Source organism: Cryptomeria japonica, chromosome 9 (assembly GCF_030272615.1).
Source record: "Cryptomeria japonica chromosome 9, Sugi_1.0, whole genome shotgun sequence".
In the NCBI taxonomy this organism is placed as follows: domain Eukaryota; kingdom Viridiplantae; phylum Streptophyta; class Pinopsida; order Cupressales; family Cupressaceae; genus Cryptomeria; species Cryptomeria japonica.
In genome coordinates, this window is record NC_081413.1 from 336,968,906 (window position 1) to 336,990,253 (window position 21,348).

Genomic DNA, 21,348 nt, shown 5'->3' on the forward strand with positions numbered 1-21,348 from the left:
CCTCAATACTCAATGGAATTTGATGAAACAAAGACCAAATCAAATTAGATTCAATGCAATTTCAATTCCAAGTGGTCTCATGTCATTTTATGCAACGTACAATCCGTACCATGCAAATGAACAGGACTATTACAGTGAAAAATGCAGTAATCTTCTCCAATATGATTTAATTTCTTTTCAAAAACATCCATGAACCCCTTGGGTCGAGTTTTCAAGGCATATTTAAGATTTTACAATCAGTTTTGAACTTCCAACCGACCTACAACTAATTTTTAACAATATTTTGAAAAGTTGCATTACAATATTGAACAGATGTCATTATAACATTGACAACACTTGAACAACTTTGACATCTTTTGCCCTAAGGACACAAATGAGCACAAATTATTATTCATGGTCCAAAATGACCTTATTATCATAAAACAACCCAAAACAAGACAAAAACTCAAACTTTGCCACTTGTAGGCATCAGGTCCAGAGGATGCTCTTGCACCACATGTGAAGCCAATAGTAAGAACTTGAAGATTTTTGTCCTCTAATTCATGATAACCTGAGAGTGATTCCGTCCTCAAGGAAAGATGTTTTAAGAAGCTCTGCAACAAGGGTTTCTGAAAATTAATAATAATCGAATAAATTACTTTTTTCCAGTATTTCTTTTCTTAATCTTTTTTTAATCCAACCCTAAAAGTAATTAAAAAAAATATTTTTTCTTTTATTATTTACTTTTTTATTTTATTTTGAATATTCATCATTTTTTGTTTTTCAATTATTAATTACCTTCTAAGTAATTACATTCCTTTTAATTAAATATTGACCATTTTTTACTTTATAATTTTATTTTGCTTTTTAGCCCCATTTAATAGTAATAAATTGTCATTTTCCAAAGTTATAACTTAGGTACCTTTTGGCCAACTTAATATATTATAATTATATTATTCCCCTGCAAATCCTCCCTCCAACCTAGGGGGAATAAAAATAGGCTTTGGGTAATCCAATTTCGAAAAAAAAAACATTACACCAATCAACTTGTTTGATTTCCTATAGATTCCCTCTATATGACTTGGCTCTTCAATCCTTCCAACTAAGTACACTATAATTCTACCCTAATAGCATACCAACTTCAGCTCTAGTTTGACTCTCAATTCCACATTTCTCTTTGAAAAGTGTTTTTGCTTCATTTGATTTCACTTATTGCTTTTCTTGAAATCCCAAGCATAATAGCAATAAATCTAGGCATTAAATAAATAGAAACAAATCTAGGCAATATTCTTTTTCTGAAAAGAACAGAGGAACTCTATTTATGGTGTCAGCATTCCTCTGATGATGGTAGATTTTCAGGTTTGAATTTGGACTGGATTTCCAATCAACTACTATCAAAAATGTACCATTTGCATTTTTAATGTATTTGAATTTTGAACACTAGTAACATCACAAAATTATTTTACCACACAAATCTCTATATGCTTAATTCTGGTGTACTTAGGGATATTGACAACTTTCACTCATTATTAGGTTTGAAGGTACCCTATGTTGAAACTGCCGCATTGGTAAACAATATTATTTGAGTGTTGCACTTTTTTCCTTGTCTCCAAGTAGGCCCATTTTGTTGATCCACATCATCTATCAATGGCCCACATGTTAATCTCCATGGTCCATGGAGCCTTAATACTTGATCACCTTCAAAGATCAAATGGTCATTGGTACATCAATAGTTCAAAAGTTGCCCCACAATTCAATTGTCAAATTGCCAGAGTGGGAGGGCCCTCTCACACCTTGCTACTTGGACAGTCCCAATCGCAATAACTAGCAAAAAATTATTATACACCTGCCATTTTTCTATGTTATATCTTTACTGTTCTAAGATAGCTGATATTTTTGTCTTTGGGAATATCGTGTAAGAAGAAGTAATTGATAAGACAGTCAACACACAGAGAAAATATTTCATAAATTGGCAATAATGAACCCAGCAAGTAGTCAAAACATGCAGTTTGACTCGCAACAACTGAAAGCAATTCCTTTTTTTGGCATTATATTGCAAACAAATCTTTTGCAATGATCAAGCTTTATTGTAACTATATATGTACAAGCTATCTAAAGTAAATATACTGCTACAGAGCACAATATTACAAATCAAAATCACACATTAATATTGTAGTGACTGGAAATCGATGGTGCACCTGTGGAAGAGGTCCAGGAGCATATGTATCATCATCCTCTGCAACAACCAGAACTTCATCTCCCTCTCTTAGCACAAAATCATTATCTGGATTCAATATAATCCTCCCAACACTGCCTCCCAGTTTAACTCCACAAGGAACTGCATTTGGAAAGGAAATCAAGATATCTTCAAATCGCATACCATCCAATTGAGGCCACCTTTTAATATAAAATTCAGCACCATCAAACCCAAGAATATCCTCCCATATCTGCATAGATAAGAAACAAATATTTGATGATAAAATAAATTCACATCAAAAACAAAATATTAATGATTTGAAACGCATTAAAACATAGAAGCTTGAAAATGCAATCTAAACACTGTGAAACCCAAAGTGTACTGTAGCCATGTGTCTCAACCCAACAAACAACATCATGTTGTTGAGACATTTAGATACCAGACTGGGAATACACAGAGATATTTCACTAAGTATCTTACATGTAGAAATTTTGTAATATACATACCACCAGGATGGTAATTTATCAGCTCAATAATTTAAAGAGGCTAGCATGAATTACATCAGGGCACAAACTTAATTAATACACTAATAAAAGGAAGTAATATGTTATTAAGGAGGTGCGATTACACCAGACAATTGTTAAAGAGGAGGTACGGATGTTAAGGAGTAAGATAACAAGAGCTGTTTAGTCAACAAGAGGCAGCTATTAGTTTGACTTTGAAATGACACCTCTCTAAGGACAAGGTAAGAGTTGTGACTCATCATCCTTCCTTGAGGTCTATATAGGGAAGAAATTTATTTAGTGAAAGGCATCGAAGGAACAGAGTATTAATTTACTGACAGATCAGCTATATAACAGAAATCACTGTTGTGACAGCAGATTGGCATGCTGTATCTCTCCTATAAACTAAATGCTTATTACAGAATATCATATTTGAATTCTATTAGGTATAAGGGGCAGATATATAGCATATAATATAAACTGTTTCATTAATTCATATATATACATATAGCACAGATAATGCCAATAAGATTTATATTTGTTCATAATAGGGAAATCAGGTTTATATAACAATTATGCTTAATTTCATTTGTTTACATATATATTCGTAATACATGAGAGAATAGTATACTCATAGCCTAATCCTTAATCATTCTCTCTTGCCCCTCATGAGGATAGGTTGGTTTTGTTAGGGAAAGGCAGTTGTAATACCTCCCAAAATAGGTGACCCCCAAGAGGTGGTATGGATGGGTGTTCCTGAAACCCTTAGGCCTATTTGTGGAGAATGGTTTTCCTAGTGCCCTAACAAGCAATTCCCCATCCGCCGTTAGGGTTGATGATTAGGAAAGAAGTAAGGATAAGTATAGTAACTATCAATTGTATTATGAATGCTAATTGTTCCCTGGTTTAGTGTTCTGATTTAAGGCATAATGATGTATGTTAATTATACAGGCAGCCTCCTAGTAGGGGACATTACTAACCCTGTCAACTTTAGCGCCCAATTTGGTAGCTGATTATTTATGAGTGTTAATTCTCATGGTTGGAAGCCATTTTCAGGTCTGCAATTTGCATTGTCTGATTTCAATTGATTTGCATGAGATTTAAAAGATTAATGAAGAAGTTGTTGATTTAATGCATCATATTTTCTATCCAATTTGCAATACATATATTCCATTATATATTCTCTATGTAAATGAAATATGAAAGTAAAGCAATCATCAAACACTATATATTGGTTCCCAAACTTGAAAAAAACTATTTCAAAAAAACATCAGGGCTGCATATTACATAAGTTTCGGATTCTGATTTATCAACTGAATATGCCTCTAGTTAAGGGATTTTTCCCTTTATTTTTCTTTCTTAGGTCCTTTTTGAAGTCATCTTCCACCTTCTTCAAGGAGGGCCCTTTGGGTTGAATGTTTTCCTTGTTATCATGTTTCCTACCCTTTTCATCTCGAAGGGCTTTAGATGAGAATTTGTTCTTTGGGACAGCGAGCTCCATGCTCCTAGCCTTCCTCATAGCCTCCTGCAAACTAGGCAGATCAAATGCCTTAACCCATCCTCTAATGGGTTCCATTAGTCCCTCAAACCTCCTCTCTGTAATATTCAGAACCATAACTGATAATCTCTGAAACTTTGAGATATAGGCACCCATAGTACCATGTTGTCTCAACTATGCTAGCTCTCTAAAATACAACTCAAGGTCCTTTTTATCAAACCTCTCAATGAGCTTATTAGTAAACTCATCATATGAAGTGATGGGTATGTGACCCAAAGTGATAAGGCCATGATACTACCACTCATGTGTGATACCATCAAAGTGTAGATTTTCAAACTTAATTGCCTCATCCTCAACCATAGGCCTAAGAGCCAAGAAATTGTCCAGCTTTTGAACCCATGCTCTAGCTAAACATTTGTCACTATCATCGAAGTGAGCAAGTGTAACCTTGCTCAAGGTCTGCTAAAGGTCTCTAAGAACTGCTGGTCCTCTATGATCAGCTCTTCCTCCTCATCCCTACTTCTTCTTCAATTTAGGAAAGAATGATAGGAAAACTATTCAAGTGATTTTGAACTGAATCTGAATAGAGAATACAGTTATAGTTGTATTTTCAGATCAGGAATTAAATAGAAAACTGAAAGGGAATCATTGTTCAATGACATTCTGTTAGTTATATAAATGAACAAATATCAACTGAAATCAATATACAACGAAATCTATTAGTTCCATAATGAACAAATCTATGAATTTATTCCATTGAGAGCTGAGATTGAAAATGAAGGATAGCAAGACTGTTTTTAAACATTGAATGCATCTAGTCTGTATAATTTTGTCTTGCTTATACTGAAGTTCTATAAATCCAAGAATGTATGAGCATAATAATATGATAAGTATGTGTGTGTGTGTGCGCATGCACTTCATACCTTCTTGTAAAGACATAATCATCTTCTTTCTCTTTTTTAAAGAATATATACACAACAGAAACTAAGTATGCAAACATACCAGTGCATATATCGTAATATACCTTCTTGTCCCATCTGTTTATATGAAATTTGAGAGTGTATTATTATTATGAAGCTTAGTTTTAAACTTTTAACATTGTTTTCAAATCAGCATGTATAAACAGTCATCTAGTGCATCAATATGAATCTAGTTTTACATACACGTGCGTAAATGACACATAGGAGCATTATAAGTTATTAGTATAAGAGCATTTATTGGGTTTCAAATAATTACTTTGTAATAACTTCTAATCGTAGTTTAATGCTTAATGTGTTCATCATATCCAAAGAAATATAGTAGATTACAGAGTAAAGATTTAGGGGGAAATATTTATTTTGATTACATTTGTGAGTAATGATACATATTTGAATGTCGTAGTTTTATTATATAATTATCATAGCCATTAATAATAATTGTCTTATATAGTTGGTTCCTGGGATTGACAGACTGCTAGTGGATAACCCGTACTATATATAATTTTTGATCCGATGATGCTGTTAATTTTGATATATATGTAATCAATATAACAAGATACTTGAGTTGTACAGATGATATAGCTCTCTAGGTGAGATTATACTGCAGATACTTCCCGTTATGATCATATTTTTGGTTGATCGTGATGGTGATACTTTGATGTTAATGTGTTCTTACTATCTTTAATAGAAAAAAAAAAAATTGTCTTATATAGAATCTTATTGTTTTCTCTTGTTTACGCTTACATGCTAATGTATGTGGATTCGTATACTCTTGATCACTTGATGTGTTTATATGCAATTCTTATATATATATATATATATATATATATATATATATATATATATATATATATATATATATATATATATAGTAGAATAACCTATAGAGGATAGAGCTTACAATAAGATAGATATAGGAGTTATCATTGCAAAAATAATAAGATTCTAAACCATGTAATGAGTTAGACTTTCATTTCTGCATGTGTGTCTTCATTTTAAATGCTTGATCGGTTTATGATCAAGTTATCTTTAATTTAGTTTAACATACATGATACATGTGATATACCTTCTTTAAATAGATATTTGCTTATTCTTTAAAAGATGAAATCTCTGTTATTCTTGTTATAAGACTAAATACTTATCGAGGTGTGAATTTTAGTGATCATTGCATGGAAGGTCATATGCTCTTGGATACTCTTGTGTGCTCATAAGAGCCTTTATGTGATCATGTGTGCATTTATATGCTCTAGTGTACTCATGGAGTTCTCTTGGAATAATTGGAAATCGTAAATTAAGATGTATGATTAACCTTGTGTAGTAGGTGGATCTCGAATCATTGATTTGATTTCTTTAGAAAAGTGAGATGTTGCATTAGAATATCACTATTCCATTACTCTTTCCAGTGTTACTTGGCTAGTCTTCCTTGTGCTAGGCCGGGGATCCTTCCTCTCATGAAAGATTCCGAAGAAGTGTAACAACTTCATGGTAGGGTGCAAATGCACTTCGACAATGTTCTTGCCCGCAGTAGGTGTCAGGTTACAAAAGGTTCCTTGGAAGGATTCCAAGTTTTATGCTTGTGTAATCAACCTTATGGTCGCATGTAAAGGATTATGAATCCTTGAATTCAGTTTTGTAATGATTTATTGTACTAATACCTCCTTGTAAGTAATGTGAATATGTCTATCATCTATGGATATTTAACATGTCTTTAATTTATGCTATTTTGTGTAATTATGTGAATAATGAAAATTTTGATTTTGGCGGACATTACACGTACATGATCTACTAAAGACTTTTCTTATGAATGGTGGAAAAGAAAAATGCTTATCTCATGTTCCCTTTTTCAATTAAGATAAGGAAATAATAAAAATAATATCTTAAGTTGTCCTGGTGAATTTATTTTATTAGAGGGGCAGCTTATTATTATTTTATTATTAACAAGGAAGGTCAAATAAAGTGTTTTCAAAAGAATGGCCTAAAGTGATGATAAAAGTGTCACTAGGACAATGAGGTTAATTGAAGCATCAAAATATATATATTCTAGACACTTCTAGAAGAAGGCTTGAATTTGTCAATACAGGATTATAAATGGAGGAGCTTGGCTGGAAAAAAAAGACATTCCGAATATTTCATCTATTTGATTTCTCCAAAAGCTTGGACCTTGTGTTCATCTAATTGCTTTCAAGAACAAAAAAACTTTATTGCAGGTGATCGGAGGACAAAATTCCTTTAATTTTTAGGTGGACAAAGGACAAAAACCCTCTTGTTTGCAGAGGTGATTCCATTCAAGGATCACATCGGTGCTAAATGTTTCAAATTTCTTTAGTGTTTGAACTTTGGTGTGATGATTCCAGATTTTGTTGTTGATTTTAAATATAGAATAAAGTTTCAGTTTCAAAGGTTTGTTATTATTATTCCAAATTTCTATGGTTGGGTTTCATTGTTGTAACAGCAAAATTATTGTAATTTTGCTTACTTCTGCATGTTACAAAGTGAATTCATATCGGTAAATGCATATCATAAAGGCTATGATATTCAATATGAAGTGAATCACAGCATATGATAATTCCTAAGTATGTCACATTGTTTCCTTCCCTGATGTACTTTCAAAGAGCTTTCAGCTACCGTACCCTTTAAACAAGTGATCGCGGCTATTGGTTTATTGTTCCATTGTCATACATTAAAGGGAGTCTAATATATTAAAACTCTACTGAGTCAAATCGTAATCACCAATATTTTATGCCATAACAAACACCCATACTAATCCCTTAAGGACTCGTTAGCTTCTTTTTGTTTCACCCTACTAATTCCATGTTGTTGTACCACTTATTATTAGCCGTACAAATCTTACTTTGTCTTTGAAGGATGTCGTACTAGTTTGGGAGTCTAGGGCAGTATTGTGACCTTTTCACACATCGCCCCATTGCAAACGGGGACCCCCTCTTTCTTGCCTTCTGCGTCATGTTAGTTTAGGTTTTTGGCAGTAGGTGATAATTTTGGGCTTCTCAATATCTGAGTCTCGAGTTTTGATATGATTATGCCCAAGTGCTATTAGGGTTTTTAAATTTTGAATAGGATCAAGTGCATGTAAAATATTAAATGTCTAGGTGATCCTAATTTTATCTAAGTCTAGACTTGTGGGCGCAATTGAATTTAAAATGTGTTCAAGTCGGTGATATTTTCGTGCTTAAGCATCAGGAGGTCCTTTAGCGGTTATTTTCTTGCTCCTAGGAGGAGATTCAAGTCTAAATTGCACTTTATCCCGATGGAATCCCTATTTTCTTGCTCAAATTTGGATAAATATGACTAAGTCTCGATGCGTAACGATGAAATTTGACATGTCTAGGTGTTTTTGAGTGTGGAAATCATCAAATTCCCAATGGAAATCCATTAAATTGAAGTCTAAGGATCAATTATCCTGGTGAGGGACGTTTTTCCCAAGTTTTAAGCAAATTTCTGATGACCCGTGATTTTCCCTCGCTCAAAATCCTGATGTGGGGCATTTTTCCCCCACTATCCTGACATTTGTCCTGATGGACCACGTTTTTCCACCAGGAGGCCTGAAATCTTGTCTAAATGTTGGAAATTATCCCGATGACCCACGTTCTTTCCCTAGAATGAGATATGAACTTTAATGCGGATGAAATTGACAATCCAAATGGAGGTCGATTTTCCCCCAAGACAATTGATGGGCAAGTTTGATGGATTTTAATGTGGATCATTGTCCTGATGTGTGGCGAATTTCCCCCAAGTGAGAGTTATGATGATTTTTTATCTGGATTTTTATATAGATGGGGATCAATTTTCCCCAAAAGGTGAATTTTGGACTTAATGAGCAAAACGAGAGGATTTTTCATGTGGATTTTTATCCAAACATGGGGCAAATTTTCCCAATTGGCCAAATTTGATGAAGTTGAACGATTTTAAATGCAAATGTGGTTCGAATTTAATGATTTTTGCCTTGTAAACAATTATTTAAGAATTAGCAACAATTATTTAATGATTTGCAATGATCATTTAATGATTTAAATATTTTTCTAAGGCAAATCGATTTTCCCAAGCAAGTATAAAGAGGCAAGTTTTATCCCACATTGCTTGTGTGGTGAATTAACAAGGTAAAAGCAAGTTTAAAAGAGCCCAGCCAGCAATATAATATTATTATATTTGCTGATGTGATTGATTGAAGGCATATCTGGGAGGCTGATTGGAGAGTTTCCAGCTAGGCGATTTTGCCTAAGTGTACATTGGACACCATTTTTGTGAGCTAGAGTTGCAGATTGGAGGGTGATTTTGCCTAATTCCACCTTGGTGCTGCCATTAAAGGGAGGTTACAGCGGTTTGGGTGGCTGGTTAAGCCACCATTCTTGGCAATTTGAGGGATTTCCATGTTTGGCGCCATTATTGGGGACCACGACTTTGTGTGTTGCTGAGACTTTGCATTTGGAGGATCCTTTTTGGACATTTGTGCCACCATTGCTGGGAACTTTGAGTTAGACGCCATGGCTGGGTGCTGCTGTAGGTGATTCTAATCACCATTGTTGCTGATCATTGACTGAAACATGCATTTTCAGACCTGATTTTACATCTCCAGCCTTAGGTGATTTTGTTTGGGAGTCTTTTGGGGGTGATTTGAGAGCATTTCTGAGCACACCATTACTGGTGTAAGGTCTGAAACTCCATTTGCAGGTTGTCTTCACACTTAGATTTTCATTTCCAGCCCTCTACTTGCGCCCAACTTTAACCATTTTGACTTTGAGAGGTAAAATTTATCAAATGTGAACATTTTCCTATGGCTGCAACCTCCTCAAATGATTGATTTTTTAAGGTTGCAGGTTGTCTTCAGACTTTGAGAGCCATTGTTGAGTTTGGAAGGGTGTCTTCAAACATTGAAAAGTGAAAATTAGAACTTTTGCTCACCTTTTCCAAGCATTTCCAGATTTGTGGTATACTTCCGGACACCATTTTTGACATTTTTCTGAGTATATCACATTTGTCTTCAGACTTTGTTTTGAAATCATACCTTATACAAGTTTGAAACTAAGATTTTATGAGGGTTTTAGACCCTATTCTTGTCAAATTTCCATCCTATTTTCAGAATTCATGATGAATTTAATAAAAAAAATATATTTTAGTTCCTAAATTTGACTAAATCATAAGAAATCAGAGCTTAAACAATTCTGAAAATAGGTTATTTGGATGGTTTTCCATGATATTGACTTCGCGTTTCCTACAGGCACCATGTCTAAATCCGGAATCGGTGTGAGGAAAGAACAATTGAAGATAGTACAGGAGGAATTTTATCCGGATTCCCAGTTGACCTCCCGATGGAAGAAGATCACAAATACAAACATGGAATTCCTGAATATGGAGCGGATGCAGCAGAGAATGTTTGGAATGAAGAATCATTTTCCCTCTCCCTTTTCCGCCAATATCATGAAGAGTGGCATATATTACGCCGCTGAGTTTCCTCAATCTATATAGTGCAATGAACTTATTCTAGAGTGTGCAAGGCATTATGACCCAGTTTCCAGGATGATCCAATCAACCAAAGGGGAACTCTTGCCTACCTCGTTGACGATGTAATTGCGGAAGTATTTGGAATTCCCCAGAGTGCAGATATGTAAGAAAGAACCAAGGATGACTACGAAGAAAAATGTAAGATGAAGGCGGACGCATGTAAGACAATTGTGAACAAGGAATGGATGATTGAACCAAGGCCTTATCATTCTAAGGCACCTAAAAGACTTATGTGTATAGATTTCAAAGATGAATACAGCGACCTGATATTCCTGCTCAATCGAGTAATGGGAATGCCATAGGGTGCCTTGTTTGAAGGATGGATGTTTTACTTTATCCAAGATTGTACAAGAGGAACAACAATTAATTGGGCTAAGATTATCAGCAACAATCTGGATTTTCAATTGAGGAATGTGGAGAAGACGAGAGGAGTCCTCTCTTGAAGAAGATCAAAGAACAATCAGCAATGTAAGGATTCATACAGATGAGGAGATTCGTGCTCCTAAACGAAGGAAGGGTATGCTTGGAGAATCCAAAGTGAAGGGGAATGAAATAGTTAGTCGGCAGTCAAAGAAGAAGAAACATAAACCTAGCACTCCTTTATCTTCTCCTAGTTCCTCGTCAGTGAAGGAGATAGATGTGCCAAAGAAGAGCAAAGAGTTTGAACAATGCTCCAATACAGCAATTTTGCCAGAAAATATTCAAGAGTTACATGCTACAGTAACATCAGCACTACGGCATGAAGATGAAGAACAGCCAAGATCTCCCACTGTCCAGTTGGAGGTTAGTTTGGACAATAATGTTTATGATTTGACCAAGGACAAGGAGGAAGATGATGATGTTATCTCAGCATTGAGGGGACTTGATTGGGAGATGTGTCTTGATGATGGGATAGAGATTTCCACCATTCCCAATTGGTTGCTGTGAAGCATGGAGAAAAGGAAGAAGGTGATAGAGACACAGCCCATTGATGACTATTTAGCCAGGAATGATAAGGTGAAAAAGCCAAAGAAGGCTAATATAATTTCAAATATTGCTAGAGATGAAACGGGTATGCAAGTTGCACAGGTGGCTATCCTGATGGGTGATGTGACTAAGAATGTGGCTACTCCCATGGATTATCAGATTACTTCAATTGCCCTTGGACGGACTACAAAGACGCAGGAGTTCTACGAACTCGATGATACAATCTAGGCGATCAATGAAAGATTGGATAGGGAGATTGAAATGAAAAATATGTATCAAGAAGAGAACATCAAGCTTAAGGAGTATATTGCAGGGATGAGGCATGAGGATCCCACTTTTGTCTCGCCTATCGCAGTTGATCGTGGATTTCACTTTGATCATGAGGCAACGAGGAATACACATGCAGAGTTTGGTAAGTGGATTGAAGATGTGACAAAGCAAGCAGATGATTTCCTAGCTCAGTTTGTCTAAGCATTTGACAAGACGTCAATGCTCGCATTCAGGATACAATATTTGGAAGTATGGGATGATTTCCAGCCTATACAAGAAAAGACCATTCCCCACCTCAGAGTGTTGAAGAGAATTCCAATGCCCACGTTGATCCATGAAGGAGTTGAGCATGAGGGAGAAATCTATGATTTACAGGGTTGGTATTGTTCATTGGCCATGCGGAAATCTACTTATGAGCATGCACGAAGGGATTGTGCAGAGATGGAAGGATCGATTCAGGAGATTCAATCAAAAATCCTTACATCCATTGAAGAATTGTTAAGGGTAGATATCAGTGCTTCCAACAGTCTACAACTAGAGGAGTTGAGAGAAAAGATGAAATTCATGTACTTCAGCCAGTTGGATTCTTTGAAAAAGAATCAAATTGATGATTTGGTTTCCCTACTAATCCATGTCCATAGTTTGCAAAAGCTTATGCCGGATTGGGAGAATACTTTGGATGCTTGTTCGGATGCGTTGGATGTGATTGATGCTCAACAAGAGGCTTTGCCCAACATTACCATGGAGGAGCTAGATTCAGTTTTGGCCAAATTCTTGGAATATGCTACAAGAGAGAGGTATGCAAGCCAAAATGTTCTAAAAGATTCTCTACTTGATGATTAGGTGTCATTCCATTGGATCACATGTTGGTGATTCCGTTTTTTATGTAAACCCTAATTAGGGCAACTTTAGGGTTGTGTTGGCATGATCTTGGCCCTTGATTTTAAATGCATCTTGGCCATTCATTTCTTTTGAGACTCTATATATACCCCACTGCCTCTCATTTGTAAGGGAAAGATTTTTTAGAATTGTCGTCTACATGTTGCAGATTTGAATACAATCATTGAAGTTTGGTGATTTTGTCGTTCTCATTGCCTCCAAGTTAGATTAGAATTTTAGAATTTGTTTCAAGTATTTAGATTGAATGAAAGAGTTGTTGAATGCATTTGTGTGAAATCCATCTAATCCATACCCCTAGCTTCTTGCTGATTGTAAGTTAGCCTTGTGTGGTCAGCTAGAATTTTGTATGAACTTAACTTCAATTGTTGCACGTCCATTGTTATGCATGCTTTGATGGTATCAATGTTTTATGGGGATAATTTGAACATCTACGAAATTTGCCTTAGATGATTGCACTAAGCTTGTGTCAAATTGATCTTTTGATGGTGAGACCTTGCCTAGTAGGATTCCATTGAATTTGTTCATTGCCTCTTGCATTATAGGTCTTAGAATAGAATTCCTAAACCCTATTTCTTTTGTCCTTTTTTTCAAATCTTTGTTAGATTAGATCAAGAGATATATTGCAAAATCTTAAGTCATCAGCATAACCTATTCCAAATCCATGATAAGCTTAGCAAACTTGAACAATTGAATAAGTCCCTAATTGAAAACAGCATATCACATCAAGCCATTGAGTTACCCGCATGCCAAGAACTGACCTTGGATGTAAAATTTTGTGTCTCAGATCAGAAATCAGAATTAATAAAATGAATTTCAAATTAAGTAGGCATGAAAACAAAGCAAGTGCACAAGAGACTCAAAACATTTACCCTGGGAAAAAACCTTTGATGAGGAAAAACCCAGCTATAAAGACCCACAAGTCTGACTATGCATTCACTTTAAATTGTAACAATACAATGCATAGATAGGGCTTTTGTTACAAAACCTTAACAGCAGATAAGAGCAGCACCTATCACCTTCAGTTTTGTGTAGAATTCAAACAGCAATGTTCAGATCTGATTAAACAAAGTCTACAAATCTTCTTCTTCACCAGCATACAGGCCTAAAGATGATTCATCAACCATCACCTTGGAAGGAGAGGCTTCAAAACAATTTGCACCCTTTTGGAGATAATTCGCACTTGTTTGAGTAGATTCGCACCTTTCTTTTGAAGAGCAGATCGAACTTGATTGATCTCATTTGCAACCAAAATGTTCTTTATTTATATGAGTTGTTGGGGATGCAATATGGGGTCGGCCTCATAAACTTTGGCGCCAAAAACCCTTTTGGGGCCACACGTTATATTGTTTGTTGTTTGATAAGGCGAGGCATGTTCTCCCTTTAGGGTCGGCCCTAAAGGGACATGCTACCTCTTGTAGCGTGAGGGCCCAGCCCTATTTTCTTTCATAGTTACAAAACAACACTCCCTCTTAACTAGGAAGAAAATGAATACATAATCAGAACCTTTAGAGTTCCATCTAGCACACAAGCATAGAATGGATCTAGCACACAAGCATAGAATTACATCTTCCACCTAGCACACAAGCATAGGATGGTTCTAGCCAAAAAAAGGGGAATCACCATGAATCGCCTAAACTCGGAGAGTCCGAGTCCGAGCCATGCTCGCCGAGTCTCTGGGACTCCGACTCCGACTCCGACTCCAACTCGTCCGAGTCTGGCAAGAAAACTCGCCAAACTCGACGAGTCCCGAGCCCCAAACTTGGCTACTGCCTGGGTTAAGTAAAATGACAAAAAAAAACATTTTAAAAAGTTTTTTTTAAATGAATGGTCTCGTCTTTGTTCACTACAACCTCCGCCTGAGAATGAGGAAAATTAGGGTTACAACATGTCAGCCAATAGAAAAATAACACTCAACGCCTTTATTAAATAATAAGTTTTTTTGGCCTCGCGGGGCGCTACCCCTCGACCCCGCCCTGTATCGCGACAGGGAGCGCGCAAGGGGCGCTGCCCCAAACCCCCGTCGAAAAATATGGGGGAAAACTGCGTCGATAGAAGCAGGGAAAATTTTACCTCCGAGTCTGACGCTGATTGGATCGACCAGGTAGATATAGAGGCTGAGACTGTAGCCATGGCAGAGGAGGAGCGAAGAGCACGAGCACAAACAAGAGATTCAGAGGCAGATAGTGACACGGATGTTCCTGATGTTGGTGAGCATGGCATGGTGTCACAGGGAGCGGCTATGGCTGTCGAATCATCCAGGACCTACCTTAGATGCCTTCGCAGGGGGCCGGGGCCGGAGGGTGCTACCGTGCAGGCTCCTCTGAGCCATAGGCTTGTAGTTGTATTTACCTTTGGTATTTGTATGAAACATTTGATGATGATCATATGATGACATGGATTTTTTATTCCATTAGTTTTGTAATATTGTATACATTTGACAATATTTATATATCTATGTTTGTTATTTCCTTCAGCTACAATTTGCGTTTATGCTTATGTGATTGATGTATACTTGTGTATGTAATCAAATGAGCCAAGTTTGATGATGTTATTGTGTCTTTAAGGTGTATTCAATAAAGGGTGCCTCAAACAAGTTTTAAATCTTTAAAAATCTCTAAATTTCTTGAGTTTTTCACTTTCCCGAGTCCAGCAGAGTCTGACTCCGAGTCCCGAGTCCGGGTCCGATTCGGCCTTGCCGAGTCCGAGCCGAGTTCGAGTCCCGTTTCTTTGGTTCTAGCACACAAGCATAGAAAGTGTAATACACAAGTGGGTCTTTATACAATTACAACCTTCCATCTAGCACACAAGCATAGATTGGAACCTTCCATTCTTGCACACAAGCGAAGAATGGACCATTCTTGATCCATAGTGAATTACTGAGGTTGAGGCTCCCTCTCAACCTTGACTTCATTTTCCACAATACCGAGTCTGTCTCTAAAGTATTCAAACTTCACTCTGGACAAGGGCTTGGTAAGAATATTTGCAACCTGTTCATCTGTGTTGATATACTTTAGCTGAATGGCGCCTCTTTGAATCATATCCTGAATGTAGTGATAATGAGTTTCCACATGTTTTGACCTGTCATGAAATATTGGGTTGACAGACATCTTTATGCAACTCTGATTATCACAATGAATGGTAGAAGGACCACTAGGTTGTCCAAACAATCCAACAAGAAGTTTGCGGAGCCATACTGCTTCTCTGGATGCAACAGATGTTGCAATGTACTCAGCTTCTGCAATACTTAATGCTACAGAAGATTGTTTTCTACAGGCCCAAGAAATTACTGCAGATCCCAAGCTAAAGCAGATACCCGAAGTACTTTTCTTGTCTTTGACACTTCCTGCCCAGTTTGAGTCCGAATAGCCTTCCAAGGAGATTGAAGTATTGAGTGAATACTTCAGTCCATAACCAATAGTGCCTCGCAGATGTCTCAGTATATGTTTAGCTGCAACAAAGTGAACATGCTTAGGCATGCTCATGAACTGACTGAGAGCATTCACTGCATAACAGATATCCGGTCTAGTGTTAACTAGATACATCAAAGATCCGATCAATTGCCTGTACTCGGATGGATCTGCAAAATCAGAGTTAGCTGCAGAGATGCTCAACTTCTTTAAGTTAGATTCCATAGGAGTAGACATAGGTTTACAATCCATCATTCTAAATCTTTTCAAAATATCAATAGTGTACTTTCCTTGACTTAGGATAATTTCATTAGATTTCTACCATACTTCTAACCTTAGGAAGTAATGCATTAACCCTAAATCCTTCATTTCAAATTCTGAGGCTAATTCTTTCTTACATCTCATAATCAGTTTATCTTCACCAGTGAGAAATAAATCATCCACATATAAAACCAGAATAAGCATATCATCATTGCATATTTTAAGGTAAAGATTAGCATCAGCATCATTCTTACAAAACCCTAAGCTTAGTAAGTATTTATCAATTCTTTCATACCAAGCACGAGGAACCTGTTTGAGTCCATATAAGGCTTTCTTCTATCTGCAAACATGAGAGTCTCTTCTATGTATTACATAACCTTCTGGTTGCTCAAAGTAGACTTCTTCCTCAATAACACCATTTAGAAAAGTTGTCTTAACATCCATTTGATGTAGTTTCCAACCTTTAGCTGCAGCAATAACTATTATAGATCTAATAGAAGTATATCTAGCAACAGGAGTGAATGTTTCCTCATAATCTATTCCTTCCTTTTGAGAAAAACCACAAGCTACAAATCTAGCTTTATATTTCTCAATACTACCATCAACATTATGCTTAATTTTAAATAACCATTTAGAGGAAACAACAAACTTACCTTTGGGTCTAAGTACAATGTCCCAAACATCATTCTTGATGATAGACTCATACTCTTCATCCATGGCTAACTTCCAAGCATGGTGATTCATAGCTTCTTCGACATTGTGAGGTTCAGACTCAATGATGTAGCACATTACTGAAATGTAGTTGGCATGATTTTGAGGTCTCTTGCTATCTCTGAAGGTTCCTCTGGGAGCAGCAAATCTTTCAGCATCTTGAATGGTGCTTCTAACCCAAAGTGGCCTCTTCTTGCTGACCACAATATCCTTAGGTATATCTGTAGAATCCATGGGTTTGGTTGGATCATCCTGAACTTCCTGTTCTGGGGGGTCAATAGACTCCTTCTGTATCTCAGGGTTAGTATCAACATTTGATTCTTGATTTTCAGTCACAATATTATCATCATCAGATAATGAACCTTTAGATCTTTTGAATGCAATATCTTCTTCAAGAGTTACATCTCTACTTACCTCAACATACCTTTGATCTGAAAAGTAGATTATTAAGGCTTTGGAAGATTCACTGTATCCTACTAAGATACCTTTCTTTCGAGAGGGATCCAACTTGGTTCGCATTTCCTTAGGCACATGAACATACACAGGGCTCCTGAAAATCCTTAAGTGGCTGATGTCAAGTTTGATTCCTGTAAAGGCTTCTTCAGGAGTTACATTCTTTAGAGCATGATGAGGACATCTACTTTGAATGTAAACTGTTGTTTTGGATGCCTCTGCCCATAGGAAGGGTTGCAAGTCTTGATCATGAATCATGGCTCTTGCAACTTCAACGATGGACCTGTTCTTTCTTTCAGCAACTCCATTTTGCTGAGGATTGTAGGGAACACAGAACTCCCTCTTAATTCTTGTCTCAACACAAAAATCATGAAAACTACTTGAGGTGTACTCACCTCCATTGTCAGACCTTAAACATTTAATTCGCTTTCCAGAAATATTTTCAACCAAGGCTTTGAATTCTTTAAATCTATTTAAGACTTCGTCAGACTCTTTAGATTTAAGAAAATAAATCCATGTTTTCCTAGAAAAATCATCTATGAAGATAACATAATAAAGGAAACCGCTAGGAGAGGCTACAGACATAGGACCACATAGATCTGAATGGATAAGCTCTAACTTTTCTTTAGCCCTACTATCACTTTTATGAAATGGACTCTTCATATTCTTACCCATTGCACAACCTTTATATGCATCATCATGGGATAAACTGAGTTTAGGCATACCTTTAACCATTTTACCAAGAGTGGGGAGAGCTTGGAAGTGCAGATGTCCAAGTCTTCTATGCCATAGCTCGCATGATTCAGGAGCCTCATGAATGAGGACTTGAACTGGGTTAGTTGCAAGCTTATACAAACTATCATATCTATTTCCAATAACACGAGCAGATTTGAAACTAGATTTCTTTGACCAAGCAAGTACTTTACCTTCAGAAAATGCTACTTGCAAACCCTTATCTTCTAAAGAAGAAATGGAAATAAAATTTCTTTTAATTCCAAGTACAAAAAGAATATCACTAAGTTGTAAGGAAATACCAGAATCTTGTTTTAAAGTAGTACCAGAACCTTTTATGGAGTATCGAGCATCATCACCAATTACCACATGAAGATTGGTGTCCTTTTCTATCAGATCTGAAAGATGTTCACAGTAACCTGAGATGTGTCTGGAGGCTCCACTGTCAATTATCCAAGTAATACTGTCTGTAGGAACATTGCTTGATAAGACAGAGATAAGAAGATAGTCCTCATTTTGTTCAGAGACTTCGTTTAAATTTGCTTCCCTTTCCTTATTAGGTTCATTCTGACAGTCTCTAGCATAGTGACCATACTTGTCACATCTGAAACAACGAATATGAGAGGAATCTCTTGACTTCTTTCTTGGATCGTAGGAAGGAGGTTTAAAATCCTTGCTTCTCTTATCTTTCTTCCAATTCCCACCTTTCTTGGACTTAGCTGTAAGAACATGATTATCATCTTTGTGAGAGTTCTTGTGTTTTCCCCTCACTTCAATGCGGGATTCCTCTTCAATGCAATCAGCTTGAAGACGCTCATAGTTGGGATGTTCAGCTCTCCCGCCAATGCTATGAATGAAGGGATCCCATTCATCAGGTAGACCATTTAATGCAATTAGAACAAGGTCTTTGTCTAGAACTTACAATCAAGAGTACTTAGTTTATCCTTCAGTTCATTGATCTTCATAAAGTAGGCCATGATTGAGTCCTCTTCTTTCAATTTGATATGAAGTAGCTGCTGCCTTAGAGCAAGGGCTCTGCTGAGATTGTTGACTTCAAACATTCCTTCCAAGTGTTTGATTATTTCCCTGGCTGAAGCAAACTTCAATATGACAGTAACAAGATGATTTCTGACGGATTCAATGACGATCTTCCTAGCTTTGGCTGAATCCTTCTTGAACTGTTTTAGTTCCTCTGCATCTTCAGGAGGGGACAACTTTTCTTCTTCAACAAATTTGAGGAGCTCATTCTCCTCAAGTATGAGCTGAATGCGAACTTTCCAAGCAACAAAATCAAGGGCTCCATCAAGTCTGTCTTCACCCTTCAAACCTGACTTTTTAATCTGAAAACAAACAGCAACTAGATGCAACAAAAATGACCTTACTGAAATCTGATGTTTGTATAACCTGGCTCTGATACCATGTAGAATTTTGTGTCTCAGATCAGAAATCAGAATTAATAAAATGAATTTCAGATTAAGTAGGCATGAAAACAAAGCAAGTGCACAAGAGACTCAAAACATTTACCCTAGGAAAACCTCTGATGAGGAAAAACCCTGCTATAAAGACCCACAGGTCTGACTATGTATTCACTTTAAATTGTAACAATACAATGCATAGATAGGGCTTTTGTTACAGCACCTTAACAGCAGATAAGAGCAGCACCTATCACCTTCAGTTTTGTGTAGAATTCAAACAGCAATGTTCAGATCTGATTGAACAAAATCTACAGATCTTCTTCTTCACCAGCATACAGGCCTAAAGATGATTCATCAACCATCACCTTGGAAGTTATATGAGCTGCTAGGGATGCAATATGGGGTCGGCCTCATAAACTTTGGCACCAAAAACCCTTTTGGGGGCACACGTTATATTGTTTGTTGTTTGATAAGGTGAGGCGTGTTCTCCCTTTAGGGTCGGACCTAAAGGGACACGCTACCTCTTGTAGCGTGAGGGCCCAGCCCTATTTTCTTTCATAGTTACAAAACCTTGGAATCGTATTAGTTAATCAGATATTTTTAGCATCTAAGGTGATTTTGTTCAAAAGAGGGTAAAATACTTTGGTATTTTATTTTGTGTTCATACGTGCGTAAAACACACATCAACAGGCAGCTTTTGAAGAAGTTTGGAATTTAGTAAAGTCATTTAAGTTTGTTGAATGGTCTTTCTGGACTGCCAGATATGTTGAAAAAGACAAGAAATAATATAAACAAAACCAAAAAGTTGTACCATTGTTGAAGTGTAGCATTCACCAAGTTATTCGTTTTGGAATTATTTTTGAAGGGGACGAACTCTGACAGCAAAATCAGTTTGTCTAGACTATATCAGCTTTTGGGAGAAATTAATCAGCTTTTTGGATTATACCAGCTTTTGGTTGCCATAACTTCCTTCTTGAGAAATCTGTAGCATTACTAAATTTATTTTAATTCTGTTTGATATCATTCAGTGACTACAGTACAGTTTTTGGGTGATGTACACTCCAATTTCTGCTGTCCAGTTTGCAGGTTTAAAGGTTTGTTAGTCCATATAAACATTATTCAGGAATTTGTTGATGAAAGTTGGTCATTAATTCTTGGATTTGAATGACAATATTGGCTGAAGCTGCAAAAATCATGATATTATTTGGATTAACGCTGCTGTCTGTGTGTTTTTAATACATTTTTTCCCAGAATTAGTTAATTATTGTCTCTTCATATCTGAGTGATTCACCACCAGAAAGGATATTGATTTTGTGGCTGATTTCAGTAGTGTGAAATCCAGAAGGTTCAGCCACCAGATTTTATTTGATATCTGCACTGACATAGTAACCGATATTGGATAGCATAAATCACCAAGATCTTCATTTCCTTATTTTGAATTGATAGTTGCATTGCAAGCTTTTCTCTAGAAGACCTGCTGGTGGAGTCCACATTTTTCTTCTAATTTTGCATGAATTGTAAACTGTGCCACTTGCCGCCAGTAAGTGAAATATATTGCTTAT

General features: G+C 36.5%; 1 protein-coding gene across 2 annotated transcripts in view; it reads right to left on the reverse strand.

Annotated features, from left to right (window-relative positions):
- Positions 1-21,348, reverse strand: part of LOC131029720 (probable ion channel POLLUX) — an 89,196-nt gene that overhangs the window by 43,302 nt on the left and 24,546 nt on the right. For both annotated transcript variants that reach the window (XR_009102813.2, XM_057960342.2), the window contains exon 7: positions 2,178-2,426. Coding sequence is in view for 1 of the 2 variants with exons in the window: in XM_057960342.2 (XP_057816325.2) it covers positions 2,178-2,426 (249 nt within the window). In the remaining variant the exon portion in view is untranslated. The remainder of the gene's footprint in view (positions 1-2,177; positions 2,427-21,348) is intronic.